This window comes from Notechis scutatus, chromosome 3 (assembly GCF_049901735.1).
Source record: "Notechis scutatus isolate UNSWTSFEM ecotype Mainland chromosome 3, rNotScu1.2, whole genome shotgun sequence".
Taxonomy (NCBI): domain Eukaryota; kingdom Metazoa; phylum Chordata; class Lepidosauria; order Squamata; family Elapidae; genus Notechis; species Notechis scutatus.
In genome coordinates, this window is record NC_142011.1 from 54,568,655 (window position 1) to 54,585,840 (window position 17,186).

Sequence of the window (17,186 nt, forward strand, 5' to 3'; positions counted from 1 at the left end):
GAAAACCTGAGATATGCCATTCCAGCATTGAGAGAAACAAAGTCATAGGATTTAAATTGTATAGAGCTAGGCAGTATGTTATAATCTGGATATTCTTTGTGGACCTTTTGATGAAAAATGAACTTATGTTTATGGTTTTGGAAATTAGATAGGATATAATTATAAAATTCCAATGTACTTGTTTAACATTTTCAATAAAATCATATAATAAATTGTATGGATCTAGAACACAGTCTATTTAAATGTGAAATTGATGATCTAACAAAAATAGAACTTATTATTAAAATGTGTCTCCATAATAGAGGGTGGGTGAACAGTCAGTGGAATGCCAATGTCTTATAAGTGAACTAGGAAATCTTCAGTGATGATGGGATACAAACAGAAAAGTGATCACAGATTATACAATAATATTCAAGAAACTGAAAAACCAAACAGGCTGTATATAGCTCCAGAAGGATATATCAAAAATAGAGAGAACTGGTGATAATAGAGGACATGAATTTCACTGTAGGCAAACACACATCTATGTTGGCTCTTAAATTAAACCTTCTCTAATGTGAGATGACTAGGATTTACCAGGCAAAGAGTCTGAGATTGTGATAGAAAATCAAGCCATGAGTAAATGAATGGATGGATGGATGGATGGATGAATGGATGGATGAGGCAAAATCTATGATTAAGGAAGAAACTGAATTTCTAGGATTGTAATGTCCTAGGAGTTAGGTAATTCAGTAAAATGATTAGCAGTAGAATTGTTCCTGACTAAATGCATATCCGATTCAAATGTCCAATGCCCATTGGGGACTTCAGAGTAAAGAGTTTTTAGCATGCCTCATATTGCTTGTTTGTTCCTTTGTGTCATTTCTGTCTTGTTCAGAATACTCTGAAAAGAGACTGTTTCTTAAAGCTGCTCAAAGCTTCAGTTCAAAGACTTGAGTCAAATAAAGTTTGGATTAGAATCAATTTATGTGTCCCCCGCCACCTCTATTTTCCATAAGGCCATGGAAATTTAGAAATTTACAATTGCCTACTTGCTGCTGCTTTGGTGGTGTTACCTTGATTTTTATCACTTTCCTTTCCTTTTTTCTTTTTCTTTTTCTTGTCGCTCAGGGTGCCGTTCTTTTGTACTTTTCTTGCAAATGATTCTATATCATCCAGAACATGGTTCAGGATCTCCTGCTCGCAACAAGAATCCAAATCAAATACTGTATTATTGACAGCTTTTGGGGGAAAACCACTAACAGTATACATTTTTCCTGCCATTCAGAGATTTAGCATTTAGGTCATGCTTTCAATTTGATGATGGCTTAATTTACTTTACTTGGTCCCTTGTCTAGATATTGTGGGGGGGGGGGGAACCTAATCAAGAAGTGAAATTAATTAGCTATATAGAGACATCTTCTCTCATTTAAATGTTATTGATTTCCAGATCAAGGTACCTCTTATTCTGGCTTGTAATCCTGGCTTCTAACTAAACATCTTCCTCTACTATAGTTCTTTACTATCTTTCTAGACAATTTCTAGAATCTCTTGTCACACTATCTTAGAAGTTGTGCTTCATGATTAGAATCTCTGTTCATCAAAACATTTAAATACAGACTTTGAACCAACAACAATAGTTCCTGTACTCAAATGGGAGATTTCTAATTGGGGTCGAACTAAAATTCATATACTCTCCAGGCAATATGGTTAACCTAAGGAGTTGGGGATTTCTAATCCCAAATAAATTGGGAAATATCTTCTCTTATGCACTTTCCAAACTATGCAGTTTTCTTGCCCTACCTGTTTAGATAACAATGTCCTGCTCTTCAGTTCCTACCCTCTAGAGACAGGAGAGGGTGTAGTGTGGGGCCAGCAGATAGGTGGTATCCAAGAAATGACGGAGTACTTACAATTTCCATATATTTATCCTGTGACTTCGAGGAGAGTTTAGGATCTTCTTCATGTGTTTCATACTTCCGCTGCCGGTCAAATTGCTGTTCTACAATGTTCAATAATCAATGTGTCTACAATGTGTCAATAATGCCCCAGCTGATTTTCCATTTCAGTTCCTTGCCCCAAATATGTGTACCCCAGTTGCTTCTAAAAAAGATACTAAGGGGTAAAAGACATAGCTGTTATCACATAATGAATGGATATCACTTAACCCTGGATGTCTTATAATAGAAGCTGTGAAAATCAATTCCTACGATATCTCGGCTTTTAGATCCTAGGCTCGATCTAGAAACATATCCAGATTTCACTCTTGAAAATTTTTCTATCTAAATTTCCATTCTCGGACTTGCTTTTTGACTGAATAGAAGCATCTATTTCTGCATTAAGCTCGAATCTGATTGTCCTTATCTTACCTATCACTGACAATGGATTTGCACTGCTTCCCTGATTTATTTTTTTAAAGGAAACACATTACTGAAAGCTATCAATTTACTGGTGACACTAAATCTGATCTTTCCGGAACATTTATCCCAATAATTCCATGCATATATTGAAAAGCAGTGGGAGATAAGATAGAATATTGAGGAAAATTACAAGCAAATGGCCTATTGTCCAGCAGGAGTTCCTAAACTTGAAGCAGTAGACTACAATTCTACTGTATTTGCCATTCAGAGCATCCAAAATTGGAAACAGTCCAAGAATAATTCAAGCCTATTTTACATCTATTCCATGTAAATAATCTAATTCTCTCCTTTGGTCATATTTCCATGTGCTGTATATTATGACAATACACACCTCCTTCCATCCTTTTACTTTATTTAGCATGCATGTTTTCCATTAATAGGCAACCTTCCAGCAGAAAGGAATTATACACTTACCATTGAGTTCCATGTAACGTGACTCCCTATCCCAAGGAGAATCATGAGGAATTTGTTTGCTGTTGCCAATGTAAGATGCTCTGTTTTGCTGATTCAACATGTTCTCCAAATTCACTCTAAATTATAATAATAAACCTACATCATCATCATCATCATCATCATCATCATGATGTCTTGAGGTAAGCAATAAAGCATCTGCAATCAAAAGTTAATATTGCAGATGTCCAACTTTTCTGTTACCTGAGTATATCATGAGTCTGACGTTCAGTTCTCCATTCCTCAATAGCTTTCTGTATTTTGGTTTTCAACAAGTCAGCCTAAAAGAAAGAAGAAGCAGTTTTCAGCTCTCTCTGGGTTTAGACCTACTTTAAACTGGAATGACTACTGTTATTGTCTGATACAAATTGTTCTGCGCCACTATGATTCTAAAAAAGATGCTGAGACTCTAGAAAATGTACAGATAAGAGCAACAAAGATGGTTAGGGGACTGGAGGCTAAAACATATAAAGAAAGGTTGCTAGAATTGGGTATGTCTAGTTTAATGAAAGAAAGGATTATGGGAGACATGATAGCAGTGCTACAGTAACTAAGGGGTTGCCACAAAGAAGAGGGAGTCAAGCTATCAAGCTATTCTTCAAAGTGCCTGAAAGAAGAAATAGATGGAAGCTAATCAAGGAGAAGAGCAACCTAGAACTAAGGATATGCTTCCTGACAGAACAATTAACCAGTGGAACCACTTGCCTTCAGAAGTTGTGGAAGATTCACAACTGGAAGTTTTTAAGTAGAGATTGGACAACCATGTGTGTGAATGTTTTCCTCCACTATTTCTTTTACAGAAATGAGCAGAGGGTTGGACTTGAAGATCTCCAAGGTTTCATCCAACTCTATTATTCTCTTATTTTGTACTATCCTATGACAATAGAAGTACTACAGAGCGTTTCCTTTGGCTAACCTTTTGATAATTATGTGGGATGTAGGACTCACACCTGAGCAAATTATTTCCCACTCCTATAAGATAATAAGGAACTAATTTCTTTTTACTATTTACCTTATATTAAACAGTAGGAAGAGAGAATGCCATAGGATTTGGACTATGGAAGGTTCCCCACATGTTTATTAAAATCTAACTATCAGTGTCTTGCTGTCAGAGGGCAAAAATTTCCTAACTCTCCTATTGCCATAGATCCAAATAAGATTTGCTAGGACTGCTATATTTTAAACAAAGGTGTCAATTTCAGATATATTACATGTGGCTATGGATTTTAGAGGAACCTGCAGTTTGTCTCTAGGTCACCTTCAAATCTGACCCCTCCAAATTAAAGACATGCTGTAGTTACCCCAATCTGCTCGCATTGAAAGAGCAAGATACTAATTTTCTGCTGGTTCAGATCTTTCACAGAAATGGCCAAGATGGAGTTGTAAATACAACGGTTAAGGATGGAGACCCAATCCTGGATATCTTCCAAGGGATAGCAATCCAGCTCTTCCTGTAGGCAAAAAACAAAACAAAAACCAAACATGCAGGATGTAGCAGAAAAGACCATTTTGCCGCCTTCCAGGTCCAAAGAAAAGGACACAACTTTCTATGCCAACAATTCATGCGGAACATGAGTATACAGTAGTTCTTTGCCATTCCTTGGAATTTTAAAAGTCTTATTTAATAGAAATATCATGGCTACTGTTCAGATATTTAGTCTCAGATGTCCCAGGTACCCATCCCAGCTTGTAAGAAAATATTGCAATGCAAATTGGGTGTGAAATAAAATATATAGAAGCTCTGTTTACCTCAGCCTCTATGTCCGTCAGCAACAATTTGTTCTCCTTGATCTGCAAAAGCATGTCTTGGCCCCACACTTGGCTTTGGGCATCCATCATTTTGAGTCGTTCAATACAATTCTCTACATTGTTGATTTCTTTGCCATCAATAGTACAAGTCAAAAGGTGCTGTGAATCAAATATGGACTTTGGTTCTTTAATGCATAATCTGAATCTACAGGTAACTGTTGTGAAAGGATCAGTGTATAAGAGGCACTAGGAAGTACTGTAGGGAAGGGCCAACTGCACTGCATATAGAGCATATGCTATTAACTTTAATTGCTTCAGTATAATAAACAGCAACATTTTTCAAATGATTAATTTATGGTGGGAATTTTGTTCAACAGAGGAAAAGTATAACTCATTTAACTATGTAGACAATCATTGATTACATAACTGTTTAATATTTGTAAGTAATTTAGAGTTGTTATATTACAGTAAGAAAGAATGAAAAAAGATTAAACATTAAAGATAGGGAAATTAATATTCCATCTACAGGAAAACACTTCTAAGTTTATCTGATTAAAATTCAGTTAAATATTAATCACCCAAAAGATAGAGGCTTCTAATGCTGAAATTCAGAATGTCTTTCTGTCAGAAGAATAGGCCCCAATGATCTTTTGTAGATATTCAGACAAATGTGTACCAGAAGTGAGTTCTCACCTGTGACTGTACGTATGCAACATGCTTAGCCAGGCTAATTACATGTAGCTGCATTCATCCCACATGAAGCACAGATAGGGGTGGGTTTAGGATTGAATAGCATGGTGTGAAAACCAAGGATGTTTGGTTAGTTTGGGATTCAGTACATTATTCAAAGAAAATAGAGTTCAGCCATCAAATTAAGCATGCTGTATGAATACAGACAATAATAGTTTTGCCCTAATTTATTTTCATTCATCTGGTGATATGAAGGCAACCTTTGAGTATACAGGTTGTCCTCTACTTCCAACTATTTGTTTGGTAACTGAAGTTACGATAGGACTCAAGAAAGTGACTTAGAGTCAGTTTTCACAATTATGATCATCGCAGCGTCCCTGCAGTCACATGATCAAAATTTGGCTGCTTGGTGATCACCATGTATTTACAAAAGTTGCAGTGTCCTGGGATCACATGATCACCATTCACAACATTCCCAGCGGACTTCCAACAGGCAAAGTCAATGGGGAACAATGGATTCATTTTACAACCACATGATTTACTTAACAACCATTTTGATTTGCTTAATGACTGTGGCCTAAAAGGTCATAAAATAGGGCCCAAGTCATTTAACGACTGCCTCATTTAGCAACAGAAGTTTCTGTCTCAATTGTGATTGCAAGTTGAAGACTACCTGTATAATGAAGATTGTAAACTTACTAATTTATGAATGAATGGTAAATTAAAAATGCAAAAGTTAAGGATGTTATTTAAGGCTGAGATTCTGTTCTTCCCCATTCTATAAAATCATTTGAATGCCTTTAAGAGGTTAAGACCAGAGAACTGGTAAAGAAAAAGTCAGGCTGCATGGAAACCACAGGGTTATGGAATAAGACAAAATCTTGTCAAGCATCATATTTAACTCTACATGCAACGCAGGAAGTCCAGAATCAGAGCATTTTGAAGCAATGACCAGGTAATCTCCTCTTTAAGAAGATCAGCACAAATGGACCCAAACTTCTTTCACTGAGCAATGGATGAGGCTTACGTAAAACGCACTCATCTTCTGCAACTAAGCAGAATGCCAGGGACCTTCCTGGACGTCCAAAGGTTTTTCCTACCTCCACCCGATGCCGGAAGTCATGATCAGCCTTCATTATAGCACTACTGTACTCTTTTCTCTGACCTGTGAGGGAGGGGAAAAGGCAGAATTCAACTCCAATTCATCCGTATGACAATCAGATCGCAGTTTGGAGTGGATACCACACAGAGATGGTATTCAGCAGGTTCTGACCAATTCTGGAGAACCGGTAGCAGAAATTTTAAGTAGTTCAGAGAACCGGCAAATACCACCTCTGACTGGCTCCGCCCCCCCATCTATTCTCTACCTCCTGAGTCCCAGCTGATTGGCTGGGTCTTCTTTTGTTGTCCTGCACAGGAGAATGGAGCTGGAAAGCAGGTTAGTGGGGTGGGGAGGGAATGGGGATTTTACAGTATCCTTCCCCTGCCATGCACACCAAACCATGCCCACCAAGCCATGCCATTCCCACCAAGATACACCCACAGAACGGTAGTAAAAAAAATTCGAATCCCACCGCTGGTACCACACTATGAGTAACCAAAAACCTGAGAGAAAATTTATGCCCTGGAGGACAGGGGAAGGCAGGAGTTGGCTCTCCTGTGTTGGCTTGTCCGGGACTGTTTTATCTGCCAATTAGAGGGCATTAATAAGGGGAGGGGGTTGTTTCTTTTTACATCAGAGAAGATAACAGAAGGAGGGGAGGCCTCCACTTCTCCAAACTAGTTTATGCCTAAGAGTCGGCTGATATTCCTCTCTCCAATGCAGAGTGAGAAAGTACATGGCACAGGGCCCGGTTACTTGAGGGATCACCTGTCTGCCATATTATTATCCTGGCTGCTCTGATTTGACCATGTTGGCATGCTTTGGGTACCTTTGATTAAACAATGCCATCTATTGGCAACCCAGAAGCACAGCTTGTTTGCTGCAACACCTGCTCTGTGGAAAGAGGCTCACCTGAGAGATTCAAAGGTTCCCACCCACCAGGGGTGGGTTTCTACCGGTTCTGTCCACCTCTGTAGAACCGGTAGCTCTGAAAAGCAGCAGACATAGAACCGGTTCTATGTCTGCTGATGTTTTTGCCCACCCGCCCGCCCGGGCTCTTACCTGTTCTTTATTTCCTGATTTTCAACTTCAGCTGCCGAATGAGGCACAGCTGCAGTTAAAAAAAGCAGGAAAAGAGCTGTTTCAAAGGCTGCTTCTCTGCACGCAGCATGCTGATGACGATTTACAGGTGCGTGGCTTGCAGCGAGCAGGGAAGCTCGTAAATCCCAAACCGGTAGTTAACCCTTTCGTATCCCAACCCTGCCACCCACTCCCAATACTGGTGTTTCCCCAGACCTTAGGTGAGGATCGGCATCCCTTTACTTCCATTTCTGTGTCCCTATTTGGGTTTGCTTTCTCTGCCACATTTCTTCCTTTTTGTGTTGTGTTATTTTTGTAATTTCCTTATTTTTAAATGTTTTCAACTATTGTATAAGCCATCCAGGGTCAGATTGGGCAACATATCAATAATAACAACAACAACTACAACAACAACATCTGGGCAAGTCATTAGATACACAGCTGGAATGTAGACTAGACTGAACTAAAAGTCTGAGATAGCCATGCCAGAAAAATAACGACAATGAATCATGCCCTTTATCCATGAAGCCACACTGACAGATTTTATTTACCACGTGGTTCCAGATGGTATCAGAGGGTTGAAGAAATAAAAAAGAGCATTGGAGGAATATCTGATGGACAGTGAAGATGATGCACTGAAGCTAGCATATAATGAAGGCTTGCTGTGTACTGGACAGATAAAACTGGTCTACAAGAAAGACCAAATAAAGAATAGAAAAGAGGCACAGCAAGGCAAAGTATTATTAAAAATAGCAGACAAAGCAGATAACAAGACCTGACAATGGCTAAGAGCAGGAAAGTTGAAGAAAGAGAAAGAGGGTCTAATTCTGGCTACAAAGACCAAGCCTGAAGAACATAGGCAAAATTGTGAAGACAGCAACAGACAGCAAATACTGCTTCTGCAAAGAAGCTAAAGAAATAGTGGGCCACCTGGTTAGTTGCTGCAAGGAGATCACACAGACTGACTACAAACAATGGCACAACCAAGTAACAACAATGATGCATTGGAATATCTTGAAGAAATACCATTTGCCAGCAAGAAAGAACTGGTGGGACCATAAAAAAGATAAAGTAGTATAAAGACTACCAGAGGGACTAGAAAAGAGCTGATGTGGTTCCCATCTTCAAAAAAGGGAAAAAAACACACCCAGGAAACTATAGAGTATAGACCAATCAGTCTAACATCAATACCCGGGAAGATACTGGAAAAGATAATAAAAAAAATAGATCTGCCAACAGCAGTCAGCACAGGTTTGTTAAGAACAGATCATGCCAAACCAATCTTATTTCATTTTTCAACAAAGTGACTAAATTAGTAGACTAGTAAAATACTGTGGACATATTATATTTAGATTTCAGCAAGGCATTCGACAAAGTAGACCACAACCTACTACTTAGTAAGCTAGAAAAAAGTGGAATAGATAGCACCACTACTAGATGGACTCGCAACTGGCTGGCAAACCATAGTCAATGAGTAGTCCTTAATGGGTCTAAGGCTACATGGAGGGAAGTAAGCAATGGGGTGCCACAAGGTTCCGTCTTAGGCCCAGTACTCTTCAATATCTTCATTAACGACTTAGATGAGGGAATAGAAGGGGAACTTACCAAATTTGCAGATGATACTAAGCTGGCAGGAATAGCTAACACCCAAGAAGATAGGCTCAAGATCCAGATGGACATTGGGACGTATCTAACAAAATGAAATTCAATGTAGAGAAAAGTAAAGTCCTACACTTAGGTAAGAAAAACCAAAAGTACACATATAGACTGGGTGAAACCAGGCTCAATAGCAGTAACTGTGAGAGGGATCTTGGAGTCTTAGAACCAGCTAAATATGAGCCAGCAGTGTGCAGCAGCAGCCAAAAAAGCTAATGCAATCCTAAGTTGTATTAACAGAGGGATACAATCAAGATCAAGGGAAGTATTGAGGCTTCCGGTTTGAGTCTCTTCAGCGACAGACCGAAATCTGTGATTGTGTGCGGTTTTGATCTGTGCTCGCCACCGGGGCGCCCCGAGCTGGCTGGTTTCGGGGCTAAGCCACCCCGTAGAGGTGGTGAAGAGTGGGGAGACTGCCAGCAGGGTCGAGGAGAGCCGCATCTCTCCTCCCTAGCTGGCCATTACTCCCTTTCCCGAAGGCAGTTGCAGCAGTGGTCAGAAATGGCCACCTCAAAGAAGAACTGAACCGGAAAAAAATGTGCAGGAGGAAGATAAGAAGAGAAAATTTTGGTCGACCAGGTTAAACTGAAAAAGCAATAACGTAAGGTACCCTGGAATTTAAACTAAATACCATTGTTCCCAAAGAAGATTTTGAAGTAGCGAAGGAGAGAAAAAAGGGAAAGGATGAGGTGTTTTTTTTCTTCCCTTTCATATACTGACAGCTAAGAGACTTAAGCAAGAAATTGGAAAAAAAATCCACTTTGACATTAATAGGCATTTAAGCTGAAAATAAAAGTCAAAGGGATAATAAAGATTTCTGGATATTTAAAAGTTTTTAAAAGCAGGAAAGGAGAAAAAAAAGAATAAAATGGTAGGATCTGGAAAAATGTAGGAGACTGCCTGGAACTAAGGAATGGAACTGTAACTAAAAGGAACTTACAGTGAAACTTTAACAAGAATCCCCAAAGATACATCCTAACTGAAACTTGGCAACAAAATAATAGAACCCCAGGAAGAGAAAGTGGAAAAAAGAAGCAAGAAGAAACAGCCTTGGATTATTTAATCACTTGGTGATTTTCGGTTTTTGCATCTAAATGACTAAAATTAATCAGGTGGTTGTTTAAAAGTGTTTAAAATGGCATCACTCTTAGAAGAACTGAAAATGGAACTTAAAAAATGGAAAGAAGATGCACAAGAAGGGAGAGGTTCTTTTGGTTTCGTATTTCAATTCTTAGAAATTGAGATCTGGAACTACGAGAAACAACAAGAAACGCTTGCAGAACAAGAACGCTGGGACAAAGAAGAAGCCATCTTTAATGATCAAGTAATTTTAAGTGGGGGGAAAAAAGGAAAGGGGGGAAAGAGAGTGAAAGGTTTAAGACTAGAAAAAACAACCAAAAAGAAGAAGAGTTTGAAAGATAAGTATAATATTAGAAAGCAACAGAAGACTGGATTACAGATCAGAGAATTAGAAGTAGAGAGACGAGGGGGTAAAAAGGGGAGGGAGAAGAAGAGGGGGAAGAAGGTAAGGAAAAGAAGTTGTAAAAGACAGAAACAAGATATAGAGAAACAGGGAAAAGATATAAGGATTGAAACCATAAGCCTGTTTAGAGATAATGGGTGAAAATTTAATTGTAAAAGGGATTCTGCAAAGGTACATAAGATAGCATTGTTATATTACAAATAGAAATAATTTTAGAAAATATGACTAAAATGATGGATAAAATATTCACTGTAACATAGTGGAATGTTTGTTAATAAATAAATGAATTAAAGTGAATGAGATAATTAAATTAGAAAAGGATGGGAACATTTTAATTATTATTAATGATTTATAAAAATATAAGTGAGAAATATGGGGAAAAAAAGAATTAATTATGGAAAGTTTATAAGTGTTCCCAAGGAAGTATGATATTTAATTGAAAAGAAATGTTAAAGATGTTAAGATTTTAATGAATATTAATGATAGAATTGAATTGGAATGGAATGTGTGATTTATTTACATATATATATATATATATATAATCTTTTCTTTTTAAGAATATAGTGTGTATTTTAAGACTGTACCAAGCAGAATTCGATTGGAAGTTATGTATTGTATTGAATGCTATAATCTTAAAGGTATACATTGAAGCTTAAATAAGAGTTTGAATGGATAAAATTAAAAGATATAAAGGTGTCATACTCCAATTAGTAACTACAGGGAAAAATTTGTTTAATGAGAAAAGATAATATGAAATTGCAACAGGACAGACAAAAGTATAAATATAATGATTTGAACTGAGATGAGATAATTAAAATAAAGTTGAGAAAATTAAAAGAGGGGGAAAACTATGTAGTAATAAGATATGGAATAGAACATAAAAATGAGCATGAAATTGAGTTTGTGTCTGTATGAAGAAGTGATAACCTGGGACCATGCTATTTTCAAAAAAAGATGTTTTATTTGTATTTTGTTTTTGTGAAAACCCAAATAAAATTTTCAAAAAAAAAAAAGATCAAGTACTAATACCAATCTATAAAGCCTTAGTAAGACCACAGCTAGAGTACTGCATCCAGTTTTGTTCACCACTTTATAAAAAAGATGTTGAGACTCTAGAAAAAGTACAGAGAAGAGCAACCAGGATGATTAAGGGACTGGAGGCTAAAACATACAACAAACGGTTGCAGGAACTGGGCTTGGCTAGTCTAGTAAAGAGAAGGACCAGGGGAGACATGATAGCAGTCTTCCAATATTTGAGGGGCTGCCACACAGAGGAAGGGGGTCAAGCTATTTTCTAAAGCACCTGAAGGCCAGACAAGGAATAATGGATGGAAACTGAACAAGGAGAGGTTTAACCTGGAAATAAGGAGAATCTTTCTGACAGTGAGAACAATCAACCAATGGAACAGCTTGCCCTCGGAAGTTGTGGGAGCACCATCACTTGAGACTTTTAAGAAGAGATTGGACTGCCATTTGTCAGAAATGGTGTAGGGTCTCCTGCTTGGGCGGGGGGTTGGACTAGATGACCTACAAGGTCCCTTCCAACTCTGATTATCTGTTATCTGTTAAGATGAACACATGTTCTGGGATTTTAGAATTCAAGCAGACAAGTACCTGCCATATAACACCAAACCTAACAATTGTTCATTAAAAAATAATCTGGATAGTGGATATTGCAGTACCTGGAGACAGCAGAAGAGAAGCGAAAGAACTGGAAAAAATCACGACATACAAAGATCTGCAAATAGAAGTGGAACAACAGAGGCAAAAGAAAGCAAAGATAGCAATAGAAGCCTCAGTGCTATTCCAAAAATATCTGGGGCAAGACATGAAAACTATCAGCATTGACAAATCATCCTTAGTCAATTGCAAAAGGCAACTTTCCTTGGAACAGCTTACATCCTGTGACAATACCTTTAATACATCAAACAATATCTGCCTATCCCAGGTCCTAGGGAAGGACTTGATAGGGGGATAAAAATATTAGTTCCAGTCTAAACATCTGGTTGACAGTGTGATAGTCATCATCATCATCATCATCATAATCATCTTCATCATCTGGTTCCCTCAAGGCTATTTTTTGACATAAAAGAATTATACTGCTACATAAGAAAATAGACAATGTACAACTGCATTTTTGCTCCTCTGATTAAAAAAAAAGTTATTTTAGGCCCTAGGATATAATTCCATTTGAATGATCTGGAAAGAGGAGAGCAGGCTAGCCTTACGGTAAATGGCTTTGCCACTTGGCCTGGACATGCTGTTGGCTCTGCTGAAATCAGTTCCAGTGTCACTGTGAAGAAAAAAAACCAAGGCACATGAATTTAATTTTTAAAAGGTTTGCTATTCACTTAATTCGTGATTCTAGACAAAATGAAATGATCTGCTCTTTGAGATGCAGTGTGAGCTAAATCTCATTTTAAAATGTCTGTAATAAAAATAAATCCAAATCTTTTTGATAAAGACTTTTGACAAAGTCTTTCTAGAATCTGTGTCTATACTACAGACTAGTTTTTTGTGGCAAATTCTCAATAAGATTGAAATATATAGGAATAAAGGTTTAAAATTTACATTAAACTATAACTAAAAAAGAAAATTTATGTAAGATGATATATTTCTGGTATTTAACTCCAGATCAGTTGTCAAGAACGTATACAGGCATTTCAAATGAATGGAAAAGAAGGGACATTTCATCATTTATGGTGGTATTCAGCAGGTTCTGATCAGTTCTGGAGAACCGGTAGCGGAAATTTTGAGTAGTTCGGAGAACCAGCAAATACCACCTCTGACTGGAGATTTTACAGTATTCTTCCCCTGCCACGCCCACCAAGCCACGGCCACAGAACCAGTAGTAAAAAAATTTGAATCCCACCACTGGGTGGACGTGTGATAAAACAAAGAAATATGGATCAGGATTCAAATTTTAATACAGAAAATTTTTAAAGTGAATATAAAGAGAAAACCAGAGACTTTTCTTTTGGGTTTAACGGAAAAAGACCTGGGGGGAAAATTTGGAACTTTGATGTTGACGGAAACAAGACTACGGTACTTTATGCACAGAAATGGAAGGTCACCTCGAACCTCACAATGGATGAATGGCTGCAGAAACTGATGGGAGTTAGCAGAGATGGCTAAATTGACTATTTTGATCAAGGCAAAATGTACAAATACTTTTATTTCTATTTAGAAACAGCTTCTTGACTTTGTGCTTGAGGTAGAAAAAAATGAAACGTTGATTTTGGATTTTTTACCGATTAGATAGATTTGTTGTTATAGAAATGGCTAGTTCATACAATTATGTAAAAGTAAAAAGTTGCGGTTTGATGTTAATGCTCTATTCTACTGCACCAAAGGGAAGTCCATGTCTTTTTTTTTTTCTTTTCCCCCTTTTCTTTCTCTCACTTTTCCTTTCCCTTTTCCCTTCCCTCTTTCCCCAACTATTTACTTTTGTATTTTCTTTGTATGCTAATTATAAACTAATAAAAAACTATTAAAAAGATTTAAAAATATAGACTTACTCGCAATAGGCACCATTCCTATACCTGAAGTGATCTTCCATTCTGAATTCTGATTATACAGTCTTGTTCACCAGCCAGAGTTCCTAGATGGATAGCCATATAAATTGGATTAATAAATATTCAAGACCTGCATTTTAGAAAACGTTTCTGCTATTGTGATCATTAATCTGACTGGTAGCAGGTCCCATGATGTCATGTTGCCAAACTTTCGGGCATACAGCCTGGATTTTAACTGGAGATGCCAGAGGCTGATTCCAGGGCTTCCTGTAGGCAAAACCTGCTATTCCTACCAAATTATTTATTTTTATTTGATTTATTTGATTTGATTTGTCAATCGCTTACAAGATAATAGGTATAAATATAAACATGAGTTAGAATACAGGAAATAGGTACAAATAAATGGGGATAATAGGACAGGGATGGTAGGCACGATGGTGCACTTATGCATGCCCCTTACAGACCTCTTAGGAATGGGGCCAATAGTGGATAGTTTAAGGTTAAATTAAAAAAATTAAAAATCACAAGATAGTCATTTCCTTTAATATGACAAAAGAAAAAAGAAAAAAAACAACCCACCAAGGAATTTGTTTTATATGCAATAACTTTAAAGTCTTCTTCCTTGTTCTTTCTAGCACTGGTGTGTCTCTTTCCATAACCACCCATGTTATTTTGTCTTTCCTTTCTGAGGCTTTTCACCCTTCTTAAATTATTGTAAAGAATAACATTACTGTAAGAAAAATATACCCTCCAGTTGACCCATTGACTTTCTTTTAAATTTCCTAATCTGGAATTCCTAGGTAGTCTCCTTTCCAACTACTAATCTAGGCAACCTGGCTTAACTAAGATTAGCCAAGATCCATTAAAGGTTATTGAGGCTTTGAGGCTGGGTTTGGTTCTACGTATGAACAAGTGAACTTGAGAAATCTGTGCCATTAGGCCATCAACTAAAGGGAAGTGGAGAAGGATTTAATAAAGCAGCTTACCTTCTGAATTGTTGTGGTAACAGCTGGTTTGATAGAACAAACACAGGATTTCCCTCTGCGAAGCACACAGAATCAGGAAAGCAGCCACAGAAAGGCTTGCGCCTGTGCCTGGAACATGGTTTCAGGGTCAGACTTTGCCCCTCTGTTCAAAGGAGCATTAATACACAGAATAAAGGGAAGTATTCAGAGAGCGAGAGGGCAAAACATAGGCATTAAAGTTTCAATGATGCATGACGCAGGAGTCACACCCTGCCCTTTGGTCTCTTCTCTACACAGATAAATCATCCACCTCCTTGTGTGCTGACCCTACCACAGCTACTAGAGAGTGGCCCAGCTTAAAGAAGAAGGTAAAATTTTATACAAACTGACATAAAGTAAGAAAAAGTGTGTGTGTGTGGGGGGGAAGGGAGTCAAAGAAAGCACTAAAAGTACAAAGCAGGGGAAAGTAGAAGAAAAATAGAAAAGGAAAATAATTCAAAGAAATAGCTTCCTATCTTCTTTACAGCAGTTATAAAAAGTATAATTATAAATTTCCCTTTTACTCTACGATTACCACATGCTCTTTTCTTTCTATAATCCATCCTTTTTAATCTCCAAAACCATAAACCATAAATTCATATTTTTCATGCAAAAAGTCTATAAGGGGTTTCCCATGAGCAATAAACATAATATTGTTTTGTCTCTGATCAAAGAGGTCAATTTATCCGTTTCAGCAAGTTCCATCCTTTTCGCCAACCATTCCTCCATTGTGCATAATGTTGAATTCCCCTCCCCCTTTTTGTGCAATAAAACAATTTTGCTACAATGGGCATTTCCCTTTGAGGCAGTGGGGTTTGAGCCCTCATGTTAAGTTGGGTTATAGGGTTAAGATGCCGTTCAATTGAATTTCTCCCTGAGCTCCTTTGATCTGATCCTTGGACTGATGTGGGAGCCCCCTGATTTATGGCTAACCATTACACCTGCAATGGCTCATTGGCTAACAACCATAAATCATTGTGAGCATATTGCATCTGTCTTTCAGATCCTTTATTGATTGCTGTTCTGCTCAAACTATTAGCCTAAGTTATAAAGCACCATATGGCTTGTCCTCTAGCTACTTCTTATGAGTACATTGTCAATGTAAAGAAGGTGCAACTCAGCTCTTCCTTGAGCACCTACGAAGCACAGCTTAGCCTGTTTCTAACAAGAATCTGACAATTAGCTGCTGAGAGCAGTGGCTGATTTAATAAATGGCTAGATGGATGGATTTAACCAACTGTTAAAATTTGCTCTGGTTTTGTGGAAGTGTTTTGTCTTTAAATGCAGACATGTGTGACACTTGTGCAAAACCAAAACGAACAACAACAACCTTTTGACAGATGCCTAAACCTGCCGGTGCCCCCACCTCTTCTCCTGGCCCCAGCTGGAGGTTTTCCTATGAGGATACATGGTGGGAGGAGAAGAGAGAGAAACAAGTCTGGGAATATCCACCTATCCTCATTCTTAATTGTATCCTGTACACAGTAAATAAGGATGGCACCATTTGCTGGCATCAAGTTTCTGGCAGGATAAGGAGCACCAAGAATTCAGCAAATATTATGCTGATAGAATTGATTGCGGGATGAAAGACTGGGAGGCCCTTAGACTCAACCATGAGAATTAAGTCTTGGTAGCTCTTAGCTATCAACAAATACAGGTAGACTTTGACTTACAACAGTTCGTTTAGTGTCTGTTCAAAATTACAACAGCACTGAAAAAAGAGACTTATGGCCATTCTTCACAGTTTCAACCTTTGAGGCACGCCCATGATCAAAATTCAGATGCTTGGGCAATTGGTTCATACTTATGACTAATGCTGTGTTCCAAGGTCATATAATCCCCCTTTGCAACCTTTTGACAATTAAAATCAATGGAGAAGATTCACTTAACAACCGGGTTACTAACTTATCAATTATGATCATTATCATTTAGTAACTGTGGCAAGAAAGGTTGTAAAATGGGGCAAATTTCACTTAATAAATGTCTCACTTAACAACAGAAATGTTGGGCTCAATTGTGGTCGTAAATTGAGGACTACCTGTAGAACGCGTTCACACA

At 37.8% G+C, this 17,186-nt stretch overlaps 1 protein-coding gene across 1 annotated transcript in view; it reads right to left on the reverse strand.

Moving 5' to 3' along the window:
- The window catches only part of EPS8L3 (EPS8 signaling adaptor L3), a 30,765-nt gene extending 15,527 nt beyond the window's left edge, over positions 1 to 15,238 (reverse strand). The window contains 10 exon segments of the mRNA XM_087959994.1: positions 1,056 to 1,176; positions 1,893 to 1,981; positions 2,808 to 2,929; positions 3,054 to 3,130; positions 4,151 to 4,300; positions 4,599 to 4,757; positions 6,389 to 6,453; positions 12,838 to 12,902; positions 14,128 to 14,210; positions 15,111 to 15,238. Of these exon segments, the coding sequence (XP_087816120.1) occupies positions 1,056 to 1,176; positions 1,893 to 1,981; positions 2,808 to 2,929; positions 3,054 to 3,130; positions 4,151 to 4,300; positions 4,599 to 4,757; positions 6,389 to 6,453; positions 12,838 to 12,902; positions 14,128 to 14,168 (889 nt within the window). The 5' untranslated portion in view covers positions 14,169 to 14,210; positions 15,111 to 15,238.
- Positions 15,239 to 17,186: the final 1,948 nt, after the last annotated feature.